Here is a 13,803-nt window from a genome sequence, read left to right as displayed (position 1 = left end):
TTTCTGTTTACATTCTTGTTCTGAAACTATTGTCGCTTAGGTTTGTTAAAGACAACATCCCATTCTTTCATAACATAACATTCTGGGGCAGAGTCAACATAAATGACTAAACGTTTCAAATTCTCGACTGCTTTGTTATAGTCTCGAAATGGACACATATTTCTGAATGCTTGGAAGTCATAAAAATCTGAAACATCTATTCTGTACATTTTTATAAAAATAAAAAAAATATTTTTTTTATTCTTGACTTTGTTGTTGCATTTGTTGCATTTGTTGTTCTTGAGCTATTTGTTGTTGAAGTTGTTCTTGTAATACAATACTTTCACCAGTTGCATCTTCCAATTCGAAACTTTCTGCCGTCATTGACAAATACATAGGACATAAAGTTTTACAGGAACAAAGTTTGCGTCAACTAATGTCAACGTTATACTTGCCAAAGTGTTTGAGTTCACTAAGGTTGAAAATTCTGCATTCGAATGAACAATAGGCAAACCAGCAGAGAAAGTATTGTTTATACGCATAAGTATCTTTTGGTCATAATAGTTTCTGTCGACATTCGAATAACACTTTGAACCTAAGTTTGAAACAATATATAAGATTGGTGTGCTTAATGTCAATGGAATAGACATTCCTTGTATGACACCTTTTCCTGTTATAGGAAACTGTTGGTAGTAAAAACCAGATATAAGTTTTGTATTATAGCTCATATCGTTTATAGTAAACTCAGTCGGACATCCAAACATAATGAAACCTGCTCTAGTTGCAGCACATGTTACACCCGTACTTAAAGTATTAAATAAGTCAACAAAACCTGTTGGTGGTATATCTGAGTAAGTATCTTCAAAGGAGTATTTTTTACCATTCACAACAATAAAGTCTTCTGGTGTCAAAAGAGCAAAACAGGCTTTAGTCGTCATTGTGTTTAAGGTTAGTTTACAATATCGTCCTTGAGGACTTTGTAAGTTTGTTGTTATAGAATTATATGACTCAGGGTTTTTAGTCGTAATAGTATAAACCATTATATCTTCTGCCATTTATATATTTTAAAAGTTTTTCTGAAAGTGGAGAAGAACTTCATCTAAACTTTCACATGGCGTTTCTTGAAGTTCTCTGTCTAAGAAGTTCAAATATTTTGTAAAGACATAGAACTTTCCTTTGTCTACACGAACAAAAAAACAGGGTCTTTCATATCGTTCAAAAGTGTGTAAAGTCCTTTACATGAAATAAAGTCTATATTATTTTTCTTCAAACATCTTTCAAGAAGTTTTTGACATTTTTACTTAGCAAATAAATTTAATGAAATGTTGTGGTCGTCAAATATTTTTATGACGTCTGGGAAACTATACTTTAAGTTCAACGTTTCACCTCCTTTCATAACGTATATCTTTCAATGACATTATATGAAACACCACAGCAACTAATGTCGGGTTCTATTTCTTTGATGTTTATATCGTCTGCCTCTGTCAAAAGTTTCAATAGTTCTTTCAAAACTTCATGAGGTGCAATGACATATGAGTTCACTTTTACAGGGTTGTGTTCGACCAAGTTTAACATTATACTTAAAGCTTGACAAATCTTCTCCTGAGTTTGAAGTTTGTCTTTCAGTTGTTGGTAGTCGTTTCGAATATCTGCAACAGAACTTAAGTCTCTGCCTAACTTCAGGATATGTTGGTTCTTTTACAGGAAACAATTGTTATACCATCTTCGTCTTCGTATGGTTTCCCCACTTCAACATCTCTGTCTTTGACATTGACAACAACACTTTGACTGTTTGTTTGAGTTGGTGAATTTAACTTCACATCTGCCACCGCCATTAAACCTTTTGAAACACTTACGCTTCTATTTTTCGGAAATGACATTTTACTTCGAATAAAATATGACGCATTTGAGTATCTCTTCGAATTGAAGCAGAACAAAGTTTACACACACAAACAATACAAATACATTGACAGAATAGTTCTTTACACAAACAATGGAAAATGTTATAGAATAGCAATATTTGCTGAACCAAAATATTTTCATAAAGCAAAGAAAGTTGGTATAACTGAAATGGTGAAAGTTCTTGACGTTGACAAAAATATAACAACAAAACTTACAGATATTTCTAAAGGTAAGTTTATCTTACAATATTATGTCAAAACTGGCGTACTGTCAATATTTGACGGAGAGAAGTCAGTTCAAGAACAACTTACTGACCTGCTGCCAAAATCTGCTCGATGGAAGCTGTCGTTATGCCAATCTGAGGAGCCCCAGCAGGTTTCATCGAACGAATCTTCAAAAGAGCATCTTCCGTGAAAAGTGCTATTGGTTTGTAAACTTCTTTGCTCTCAGTTCATCTGGACCGTCTCTGTCACCAGTATATTGTATTTGAACTGTACCAACAGTTGAAATACCACCCATAAAGTCTTCTGAGTCAGCAAATGGAATGCCAAGCCAAAAGTTTGAACGGTCTCCATTTGTATATTGAGTTTTTTGACCTCCTGTATGAGTCCATACTTTCACATATGGCATAATAGAACTTTGCATTTCAGGGTTAATGGTTGTTGTGAAGTTGTTGTTAAAGTTCATAGCATCTAATGTCAAGTTGTATGACCTCATATCCTCAACTGTAGAATATTCTTCTCTTGGATAATATTTGCCATCTATGTTTATATGATATTTAATACGGGGTTGTAGAAACAAGAATAGTCATTTATAGTTCGTCTGAACAGTACAACATAGTATCTGCATGTTTCATTGCAGTTGTTAAAGCAATATCTGTTCTTGCACCTGGTCAGCACTTTGGTTTCCAACTTCACCTGCAAAGTCTTTGACAGATATTTGGTGTATAGGGAACATAAGTGGAACTGCAATATATTTGGCAGCTAAAGCATTTGAAATATCTGGGTCCAACATATAGACTGCAAGTCTGCTTTCTATTCTCTTGCATTCAAACTTTTGCATGTGAACTTAACTGGGTCCCAAGCAGTTCCAGCAGCATTGAAATAATAGTTTACTTCATTGTTGAAGTTTGAGAAACCAAAGTCTAAGTCAACTTGTCTTTGCAAAAGTCGGCGAATGACGTTTTATTTGTTTCCATTACGTCTGTAAGAGTGAATGGGTCTTGTGTTGGTGCAATGACTAAGTTATTTTGCTTGGAGTAAGTTCAATAGAAATTTTCCTGCCAGTTTGGCAAGTATCTTAAAAACCTGAAGACTGAGGAAAGATGACAAAGGAACTCTAAGTTTCAGTTTTACTTTAGTGGCAGCAGTTCCATCTGAACCAGAAAGGTTAACATAAACTCCTGGAACGTTAGGGTCAAGTCTTCTTATTTTCAATAGTTGCATACTGGTCTGTTTGTTCTCTAGCTTGTGGTTGTACTGAGTTTCTCAAAGCGAACCATTCATAGTTTGCCCATGTTACTGTTTGAAACTAAGTCAGAGTTAGAATATATCTTATATCCCATGAAAACTTCTGGAGCATATTGGTATCCGACATAGAAAATTCCATTGCAACCTTTCTTGTCAGACAACTTGGCAGAAGGTTTTATTTCAATGTCTTGTTCCACGTATAAGAATGAGTTTCAATAGAAATAATATGAAACCTGTCGCAAGCAATATCTACTGTTGTTGAAGAACTTCTCCAAACTCACCTACGTTTCCATAAGAAACAGCAGTTGTATATTCGTAAGTTCCAGGAACTATTTCTGACCTTCTAATGGCATTGTCGCATTCGTTATACCATTCGGAAACATTTCCGTTCATGGCATCCAAAACTGTTGGCGTTATATTCTGAGCGGCGTACATTTCATATGGGTAAAAATATAGAATAGTTGGATTTATATGTCATAATAGAACCCACTCGGACCAAGCTTTACTTTCTTCCTGACTGAGTTTTTAACTCTTCTTTTTCCTTCATTGCTACTACTTCACTAGATGAATTACTTCTTCACTACTTTCACTTTGTTCTACTCTTCTTCTTTGGTGTCGCTTTTGGTAACTTGCCCTCTGCTTCAAGTTGTTGCATCTTTGCCTCATGTTCACCTAGTATGTTGTAAATTTCCCATGTCCTTTTTGCCTTTGGGCTCTGGTCGCCCATCTCAGGTAACCTATATCCTAGAAAGATTTTGTCATAGTTTGTATTTGAGTCTTCGCGTATTGTTTGCATGACTCTTTCCTGAGTTTCCGGTTCAAGCTCTTCAAATATAGCTTGTCCATATGGAATAAGCTCGTTTCCAAATATATGTTTTTGTAGCCATTCTGGTTTTCTTTCCATGTTACCAATAATATCTTTTGTGAATGGGAAAGCTTTTACCCAATGTTTCAGTCTTGCGTCATTTATTTCTGTAGTTTCCAAAGGAGGGACTTGTTCGTTTCCTTCAGGCTCTTCTAGCTGTTGTTGCTGAACTATTTCTTCCATGTCTGGTTGTATCTGAACTTCTTCCTGTGGAGTTTCTTGTACCTCATCTGCTGGCATTTCATATATTCCGAGACCGTTTTTAAAAAGTTCCCTATCTAAGTCATCCGGACTCATAAACCTTTCTTCTTTCGTTCCGTCTCTATTTTTTACGCGTTTCATGAAGAGAGTTGAATTATCATTTAGCTCTGACACCAAATATCTCGGAGTAAATTCATCCATGTCATTTGGATGATATGCTATTAAATCATATCTCTTAGCGAGCTTGTATTTTCCAGGTTTGAAATTATATCCCATTTGGTGCTGAACCATAAAGCTAAATAGGTTCGGGTCAGTATTTCCTTCCTTGAACTTTCTAATAGCTTCTTTATATCTGTCACTAAAGTCAAGAGTATCTGGGTAACCATAATTTTCCTTAAGCATTTTTAAGAATTCTTGGTTTCCTTGTTCTCTACTTCTTTTATGTCCTTGCTCTGTTTGTGGTTGTTGTTGTGCAGGGTTTTGAACTGTTGGTTGTTGTGCAGGGTTTTGAACTGTTGGTTGCTGTGCAGGGTTTTGAACTGTTGGTTGTTGTGCTGGATTTTGAACTGTTGGTTGTTGTTTTGGTGCATGCCTGTGTCTGTGTCCATGTGACGATGTAAATGTTTTAGGTAGTCCTGGTGCAGGTGCTTCTCTTGGAGGGTTTGGTGGTATATAAGTTCCACCAGCTGGCACATATGTTCCATCTGCAGCATAATGTCCTACCTGACTTTTCGTTTTTAAGAAAGCATTTACTAGGTCTGTTTTGGTCTGTTGTAACTCTTTTTCTTGACTTTCCACAACAGTTGCTCTAACGGCGTCATAGGCACTTTGAACTGCCTGTCTCGTTGCTGCATCTGTTATTTTCGTCATATTTTGTGCTACTTCTCTTAACTCTTTGTCGAAACCTTCAGACTTCAGTTTCTTTCCAGATGAGAAGTCGTTCACTAGTTTCACCTTACTATGAAGAGCTTCGAAGGCGTTCTTAAAGTCAGCATTCATTAAAGCTTCATTTGAACTGTCTTCATCCGCTTGTATTTTTGTCCTTATTGACCCTATAAGTTGGGCTGCTTTAGCGTTGGCTTGGGCATCTAACCAGTCATTATTAGCTTTTATATATTCTGCGCTTTTCATTGCCTTTTGCATGGCTGCGTCGTTATTTTTACTTTCTTGTGCTAAGTTTTCATACTGTACGGTTTGGTTTTGCAACTGTAAAAGTTTTTCTGCCTTTACATTTGCTTCAACTTCTTTTTTATACTCATCGCTATCCATATATGTCTTCAGGGCTTTTTGTTTTATCTCTTCATCTTTCAGTACTTTATATTGAGTAGTATGGTTTTTCAAATTTATAACATCTTGTTCCATTTTTGCTACTTCTGCTGCTTTTTCTGACACTTTTTTCGCATATTCCTCTGTACTTAGTTCTTTCAGTTGTTCTTCTTTCTTCTTTTTCTCTACGTTTAACTCATTGAGTTTCTTTGTGTGTCTGTCATATTCTAGTTTCTTTTCGTTTTCACTTATTTGCTTCTGTATGTCTATGTTTGACTTTTTGACATCTGTTATTTGATTTTTGAGTGAACTCAAATTCATTTGACTTTGAGGGTTATAAGCTGTTCCGTCTGCAGCTCCACCATAGCCTGCCATTTTCGCTAAAAGTGCCGCTCTTAAACCTCCACTCTGTGCACCAATAACTCGGTTTAAAAGCATAGGGTTGCTTGACATTTGTTGCAACATAGTGGGGTCATTCATCATTTGTTGTTGCAACTGTTGTTGTGGTGTCAGTTTTACTATTGGATGTTTCAATGCTCTCTTCCTCTTACGTATATTCTTACGTAGCTTACGTGGCATTTTAAGTGAAGTAAAAAACGGTTTTTGACAGATGTTTATATGACACTTTTTGTTCAGCACAAAAAACTACTCGGTCAAAGTGTTGTCAGTTTTGTAAAATAACCGTCCTATCTCATTCTATAAGGGGGAAAGGCTTCTCAAAGTATACTTCCTTGGGACGCCCGTAACTTTTCCTGTAGCGACGATAGACCCTTATTTGTCCGGACAAAGTTATACTAAACATCTTCAGGGCTAGAGGGCACGAAGTGCCTGGAGGCCCCACTACCTTTTTTTTTTTTATATACTATTCATCTATTAGTAAACACTACCGTATATTATTTTTAAGCTATCTTATTTTTTGAAGTTTTATTCAAATCTTTGGTCGCAAGAAGAATTGCATGATAAATAAAAACATTTAATCAAAGTCAATTTTATTTTTCATATTCAAATGGACTGAGTGTTAACATTTAACATTTTTTGCTAATTGTCGTCAAAAATTAGGCGTAAAGCAAAAATTGATATTTCATATGGTTTTATGATAGATAAGCATTATATTCCCACTCATTATATTCGTAAATTTTGAGGTTTATCCTTCGCTTTTAAGATCATTGAATTTGATTTTTATATAAAATAGTTATATATTAGAAAATAATATGAGTTTATGTGATATTATTTTTCAGAAGATTTTGTGTTCTTCTTCAAAATTTTATTTTTTTTATTAAAAAGAATCTTTACAAAATATACATTTACTTTAATTAATATTTAAAAACGTGCTCTATCAAAAGTTCCAAAAATTCAATATTTTAGCTTTTCTGAGGTGTCACTTTTGATGAATTTCTGTTTACAACAGAATCAATGGAGTCATAATCAAAGACCTCATAAACTTTAAAAAGAATTTGATGAGTTCAACATAGAACTTTAAGAAACTAATGATTATTTGAATTTATGAAATCAATTATTTGATTCATTCTTTCTTCAATCTCTTCTATTCTTTTTGTTAAATCATCAATTTTCATTAATGAGGTGATTCTTGATTGAGGAATAGATTTCAAACTAACCACTCCTTTTATTTTTGAAATTTTGAATCCATCAACTTTAAACATTTTATTCAATTTACATGTTGTCAATTCTTCAAATAATTTTTTATTATTAGCATAATAGTCATTAAATTCTTCAACAGATGAAAAAATTTTTATTTCAGTAATTGGTTTAACAACGTTTATTTTTTGTTGAACATTTTCACTTTCATTTATTTCTTCCTCCTCTGTTTCATTTATTTTTAAAATCGGTTTCATTTATCATTAAATAAAAATTAGAATATAAGTGATATCAAATATAAAAGAAATTTTATTTATGAATTCAAAAATTAAAGGAATAACGGATGATATAACATCAATTCCACCAGAAGAACATAGATATTACGCATTAAATGCATTTCCTAAAGTTTTGAAGATTGGAAGATTTAATTTAAATGAGGAATTCATAGAAGGTTTCCTAAATGACATAATGAAGAGGGTAGATAAGGAATACGTGGATAGTGAATTAATGAAGAAGGCAAATTTGGTTTATGTTGATGAAAAAGATAATGAAATTAAAGAAAAGGTTGAATGGTATCATAAATGGACATCGGAGACTTTTAAAGTTAAAGCTGATACAGGATGGGTTTCAGGATGTTTAGACCTTAAAGCAGATAAGGAATATGTTAATACTGAATTAGAGAAGAAGGCTGACAAAACAGAGCTTCAAACATTAAAGACTGAAATACTTCAAACATTATATCCTGTTGGTTCTATTTATACGTCAATAAATTCAACAAATCCAGCAAATGTTTTAGGTTTTGGTGAATGGAAGCAGATTGTAAACAAATTCTTATACTGTGCTAGATATTCAAAACAAGCCGGTGGTTCAAAGAAAATTAAAGAAGCAAACCTTCCACCGCACACTCATACAGGAACGACAAACTTTTCTGGCGACCATAGACACTCATTAAGAGACCACCCATTATATAACTCAGACTATGAAGCTGGTTATGATGTTTTATCTCCAGCTTATAACGATTCAACAAAAAAGACTTTTCGACAAACTGAACCAGGAGGAAATCATGTCCATACTTTCACAACAAATCCAACAGGCTTGGGTAAAGATTATATGCCACCATTTATGACTGTATTTGCATGGTACCGCGTTCATTGAACGCGCTTGAGCCCAGACCTTTGGGTTAAGGCTTACCGAATGAACTAAATATATTTTATGTCTGTAATTAATTAGGTAATGAAGTAATGGATGAACTGCAGAAATAAATTTTATCGTTAATGGTTTTTAGGTTATTCAATAATTAATTATTTTTGAAGAACTGAAGGTGTCACTACGTCACCATGTGTCACCTGGTTAATTAACTTCTCTGAAAAATGATGACAACATGACATTTTGACAACAACACAGGAAATATATTTTATCGTTAATGTTTTCAGGTTATTCAATAATTAATTATTTTTGAAGAACTGAAGGTGTCACTACGTCACCATGTGTCACCAGGTTAATTAACTTCTCTTAAAAATGATGACAACATGACATTTTGACAACAACACAGGAAATATATTTTATCGTTAATGTTTTCAGGTTATTCAATAATTAATTATTTTTGAAGAACTGAAGGTGTCACTACGTCACCATGTGTCACCAGGTTAATTAACTTCTCTTAAAAATGATGACAACATGACATTTTGACAACAACACAGGAAATTTGATGCAGCCCAAAAATAAAGTTAGTTTTAAAATTATTTTTATTTTTTTTATTTTGTATGTAAGAACAGAAATGTCACTCGAAGCAAAAACATTCACGAACAAATCTAATGGCGAAACATTCACAAAAGGCACTTATAATGGTATTGAAGTCTTACGTAGAGACAAGGATGGTTACATTAATGCAACAAAGATGGCAAGAGAAGCGGGAAGGTTAAACCATTTAAACAGATTTCTCAATAGTACTAAAATGCAGGAAATTCTTGAGTTTTGGATGAACGAATACGGTCAAGCCAAAAGTGGCTCGACCTCATAACAAGCATTTTATGAGCTTACTAAGGGCGTTATAAATGAATTCAAAGGTATTTACATACATCCTGACCTCGTTCATTTTGTTGCTGAATGGTGCTCTGTAAAGTATGCATTTTATGTCAAAGATATTATGGACTCCATAGACAAGAAAGTTCATGAGAAATTAGATAAGAAGAAGTTGAAGATACAGTAGAGAATGCTAAACCTTTGTTTGAAGAAGAAGTTAGAAAAATGTGCGAAAAACAATTAGAACATGAACGTGAGATATGTTATGGTTATAGAGATTCTCCATACGAACTAGACCAATGGGAACAAGAAGATTTAAAGAGAGAATTTAGAGAATATGAACTCGCTAAGATAGCATTAGAAACTGCAGAAAAGAAGTTAAAAGTTTGGGGTTGTTTTGTACAAAAATATTGTGAGTAAATGAACCATTTATTTTTGTCATAAACGACCAAAAATATATTTTATCGTTAATGGTTTTTAGGTTATTCAATAATTAATTATTTTTGAATAACTGAAGGTGTCACTACGTCACCATGTGTCACCTGGTTAATTAACTTCTCTGAAAAATGATGACAACATGACATTTTGACAACAACACAGGAAATTTGATGCAGCCCAAAAATAAAGTTAGTTTTAAAATTATTTTTATTTTTTTATTCCTATATAAATGACAGCAACAAACAACAACAGCAACTATATCATTTCTGATGAAAAAGTTATTGATTCATTAGCTGAGGAATTAGTTGTGGCAGAAACTAAAACCCTCAACGAAAGAATTGGTGAAAACAAGATTGATTTACATAACTACCTCAAACATGATGGAGGAAGAGGAAGGAAAACTGGTATGGCTTTATTAGTAAATAAAATTTCAAATTTAACGATTATAGATGTTGATATCAATAAATCGTACAATGATGAACTTAAAGAAACAGTTAGAAAAGATATTTTATCAAAACTTTCGGATAAAGATGTTATCGTTAAAACCGCTTCAGGAGGTCTTCACATTTATTGTAACACTAATTTCTTTTATTCAGTTTCGAACAGAATGATTAAATGCTATTCCTGCAATGATTATGATATTGACATAATGACTTCTATGACTGATTCAAAGCGTTCTTTAGTAGTTATGGCTGATTCAAGAGTTCGCAAAAATGCAACAGAACCAATCAGTACATACTCATTCATTCGTGGAAGTTACGATTCAACATTAACTAGAACAGTGAATGATATATTAAATGATTTGAATATTAAGGTAAGAGTTGAACAGAAGAATGAAGCAATAAAGACTATCATGAATGAAAACAAAGATGTAAACATTGACGATAAACTTGCCCAGAGCATAGTTGATGGCATCGGTGATTTTGAAGTACATAATGACGGTGGAAACATGAATTTAGAAAAAGAAGTTACATTATTCACACTGTTTCAAGCAATTAATTCGTTACCTAAGCATTTAATTAATGAAGCATACGATAACGTTTATAACTTCTGCAATTTAACTGAAAATGCAAAAAGTAATTTTGAAAAAGCACGTAGTAGATATGCACATTTAGTTAGTATACAAGTCTTGGGTACGGCGGCACTGCGTTCCACCTTACCCAATACTTGTGAATTTGACACTTTACAAAACCGCTAATGTATATTTTACAACACAAACACAAACACTAACTTAACCTTAAATATTTACAAAACCACCAACCACTTCACCTCACCAACATTTCGCTAACGACTTCACTAATGAAAAAATAAACGTTCTCACTAACGTTCCCACTAATGTTCTCATTTACAAAAGTATTGCAGCGCTTCCCATTGCTGTGCTTCACACAATAGTTCATATTCTTCAGTATCGCTGCTGTCACTCCAATCGTCAGAGTCAAAGTCACTGTCAAAATAAATGTTAGTAAGTTTTGACAAAGCTAATGAAACACGCTTACCGTTTGTATCTATTGCTTTTATATATCTCCCATTATGTTTGTTGTCATAAATGCTTAAACTAACTTTACCCTTTCTCCCTCGTATCTGATAGAATGTATTTTCACGAGGAACGAAGAACAAGTTCTTGAACTCATGACCGTTGTAGTTTGTTATCTCAATAGTTTTCGTCATTACATCCAAATAAAAATTTTCAGTAAAAATAAAACTAACGTTAAAAATTTCTCATAACATAAACGTTCTCATTACTTTATAACTCTCTTCCTTGGTTTCTTTTTAGTTGCTTTCTTCACGTCTGTCTCCAACTTGACTGTCTTTCTTCTTCGTCCGTAATGATACCAGTTACTTCCACCAGTCAATGGGTCAAATGGTCTTTCGTAAGGGTTTCCATACATTCCATAGGGACCATACGGAAGAACTACTGGTGGAGGAAGAGTTCCATCGACTCTATTTAAATGCATTGTTTCACCTTTCATCTGGTCATTAAAGTCTTTTGCATGTTTTGCAAACTCATCGTCCTTTCCTAAAGCATTTTCTGACTCAGTCGCAACCAAATTGGATGCTTTATTTATGAGCCCGATTTTATTTAATCTTAACTTCTTTGCAACCCAGCCTCCAATCTTTCCTTTATTTGCATCTAATGTCTTCGAAACCCTTCCTCCACTCATTTTATTTACTGCGTCATAAGCTCCAAGTGCTTTTGCTCCAAATGCTAATGCTTTTGTTCCCATTGCGCCTAAAGCTGCCCAAGCTACCATTTACACCATATTAAAATCATCTCTCTTCAATATTATCTCATAAAAGTTCTCTTTACTGGAGAAAGTCAATGAAACATAAGCGTTCTCACGGGCTTCGCCCTCACCGCTTTGCGGTCTATCTAACTTATTTCTTATATCATCTATTCTCAATAAAATGTCTGAACAATTGCTAACATCTTCTACAACAGTTATTTCATCATGAATGACCTTCAAGAACAAGCTCATTTAATATGCTATTAAAATCATTTCAATAATGAGTCCATCCTTTCCATCTTTAGGTAGCACAACATCTTTCATTGAAGAAGGTTCGACAAGTCTTATATTAAACTTACTGACAAAGTTTGTTATACTATAATGCTTCGGCGGCGAATACATATAGTTTGAAAGACATAATATAGATTCTTCAGCAAATTCACTTATACTGGATTTTATAACAATGTTCTCACGAGACCAAATACCACCAATTGACAATCTTGTAAGCAATCCTGCTGAACCTTCAACTGTAAACGTCGATGGTAACATTCCACGAAGGTCATCTATTGACATCTTTGAGTCACTGAATTTAAATATTTTCTTAAAGCAATCGTCATTATCTAACCATGCAATAGCTTTGAATTTTCATTCGAATATACATCTGCTTCATTAAATGTAAAACCTGACTTCTTTGCAGAGACGACTTTAAAATCTATTGAGTTTGTTTCAAAATTATATGCTATGCTAACTTCTGAAGGTAATGGGTGTCCTTCCGCAGTCAGTTGTTCTCTCACTACCGTTTGAAGCTTTGTATTAAAAACTTTCATGTCATCTCTGTGTCTAGGTTCACATACACAGCAATAGGAAAACTATCTTGCTTCTTTGTCTCATCATTATACCTCAAAACATTAAAGTTCTTCAATAATATTGTTCTTCCTGCTGGAATACTTCGAACCTGTCTGATTTCAATAGCTTTCTCACCTCCTACATACTCTACCAGTGTCTTGGATATTCATAAGTATACTGACTTTCTTGAATTTTGGTAGGTTTCATCATAACGTGTTCATAGTATATCTTTATACTCTTGTCAGTTAGACTCGGTGCTATGTTCTGAATATTTCTGACTTGCATTTTTAATGGAGATAAAATGAAGCATTTAATACATGACGTAGATGAAGACATGAATGAAACTACAGACAAACTTAACTCTTCTCTTATTCTTCCTTTCAGCAAAGATTATGAATGCTGTTCAAATGGGTGTATTTCTATTGTGGAAAGATGGGTTCAGGTAAGACATTTAACCTCATTCGTCATATACTCATAACAGAGCGTTTAGGAAACGACTCTTACTATGACCAAATCATTATATCAGCAACTTCAGACTCTATGGACTCAACAGCGAAAACATTTATGTCAAAAGTTCAAGCCTCTGTCGTTAAAGTTCCAGACAGTGAACTCATTGAATTTCTTCAACGTTACATTCGACGTAAGAGGAATATTATGCCCTCGTTGAATTTTATACAGTCAGGAATGCAAAAGACTTCTGAGGAGATGGAAAGAATTATTGACAAACACCACTTACGTCAGTACTCAGGAGTTTACGATATGAACGACTTACAAACTACATTCTATCAAAACTTTCAAAATACCCCTTCAAAAAGTATCCTTCAAACACTCTGCTCGTTTGCGACGACTTCGCCGGAAAAGGTTTAGTGTCAAAGCCTGACTCACCATTAGCTAACATCATTACTAAAGTCAGACATTACCACTTAACTGTAGCAATACTTATGCAAACATGGAGGTTTTTTAGCTTTAAACATAAAACGTCTCATAACTGACT

General features: G+C 33.9%; 3 protein-coding genes and 4 pseudogenes across 7 annotated transcripts, besides 4 other annotated features; 2 read left to right on the top strand and 5 right to left on the bottom strand.

Moving 5' to 3' along the window:
- Positions 1–1,019: part of a mobile genetic element that runs on past the window's edge.
- Positions 1,020–3,599: 2,580 nt separating this feature from the next.
- TVAGG3_1086020 (uncharacterized protein) lies at positions 3,600–3,785 on the bottom strand (the record flags this gene model as incomplete). Its single annotated transcript, XM_051256853.1, has 1 exon — positions 3,600–3,785. One exon carries the CDS (start codon positions 3,783–3,785, stop codon positions 3,600–3,602), a length of 186 nt encoding a protein of 61 aa, XP_051075956.1.
- A 624-nt stretch (positions 3,786–4,409) lies between these two features.
- Positions 4,410–5,547, bottom strand: TVAGG3_1086010 (annotated as a pseudogene). The gene has a single exon. A coding segment is annotated over exon 1 (1,138 nt).
- An 89-nt stretch (positions 5,548–5,636) lies between these two features.
- Positions 5,637–6,261, bottom strand: TVAGG3_1086000 (annotated as a pseudogene). The gene has a single exon. A coding segment is annotated over exon 1 (625 nt).
- A 790-nt stretch (positions 6,262–7,051) lies between these two features.
- Positions 7,052–7,089: a mobile genetic element.
- Positions 7,090–8,001: 912 nt separating this feature from the next.
- Positions 8,002–10,858: a mobile genetic element.
- TVAGG3_1085980 (KilA, N-terminal/APSES-type HTH, DNA-binding family) lies at positions 9,056–9,298 on the top strand (the record flags this gene model as incomplete). Its single annotated transcript, XM_001297122.1, has 1 exon — positions 9,056–9,298. One exon carries the CDS (start codon positions 9,056–9,058, stop codon positions 9,296–9,298), a length of 243 nt encoding a protein of 80 aa, XP_001297123.1.
- TVAGG3_1085970 lies at positions 9,425–9,720 on the top strand (annotated as a pseudogene). The gene has a single exon. A coding segment is annotated over exon 1 (296 nt).
- A 655-nt stretch (positions 10,859–11,513) lies between the features above and the next one.
- Positions 11,514–11,990, bottom strand: TVAGG3_1085950 (annotated as a pseudogene). Its single transcript has one exon. A coding segment is annotated over exon 1 (477 nt).
- Positions 11,991–12,215: 225 nt separating this feature from the next.
- On the bottom strand, positions 12,216–12,536 carry TVAGG3_1085940 (uncharacterized protein; the record flags this gene model as incomplete). Its single annotated transcript, XM_051256852.1, has 1 exon — positions 12,216–12,536. One exon carries the CDS (start codon positions 12,534–12,536, stop codon positions 12,216–12,218), a length of 321 nt encoding a protein of 106 aa, XP_051075955.1.
- Positions 12,537–12,959: 423 nt separating this feature from the next.
- Positions 12,960–13,803: part of a mobile genetic element that runs on past the window's edge.

This window comes from Trichomonas vaginalis (genome assembly GCF_026262505.1).
Source record: "Trichomonas vaginalis G3 chromosome Unknown ctg_170, whole genome shotgun sequence".
Classification (NCBI taxonomy): Eukaryota; Parabasalia; order Trichomonadida; family Trichomonadidae; genus Trichomonas; species Trichomonas vaginalis.
Note: the sequence above shows the minus strand (reverse complement) of the source record. Positions and strands in the feature narration are given on the sequence as shown.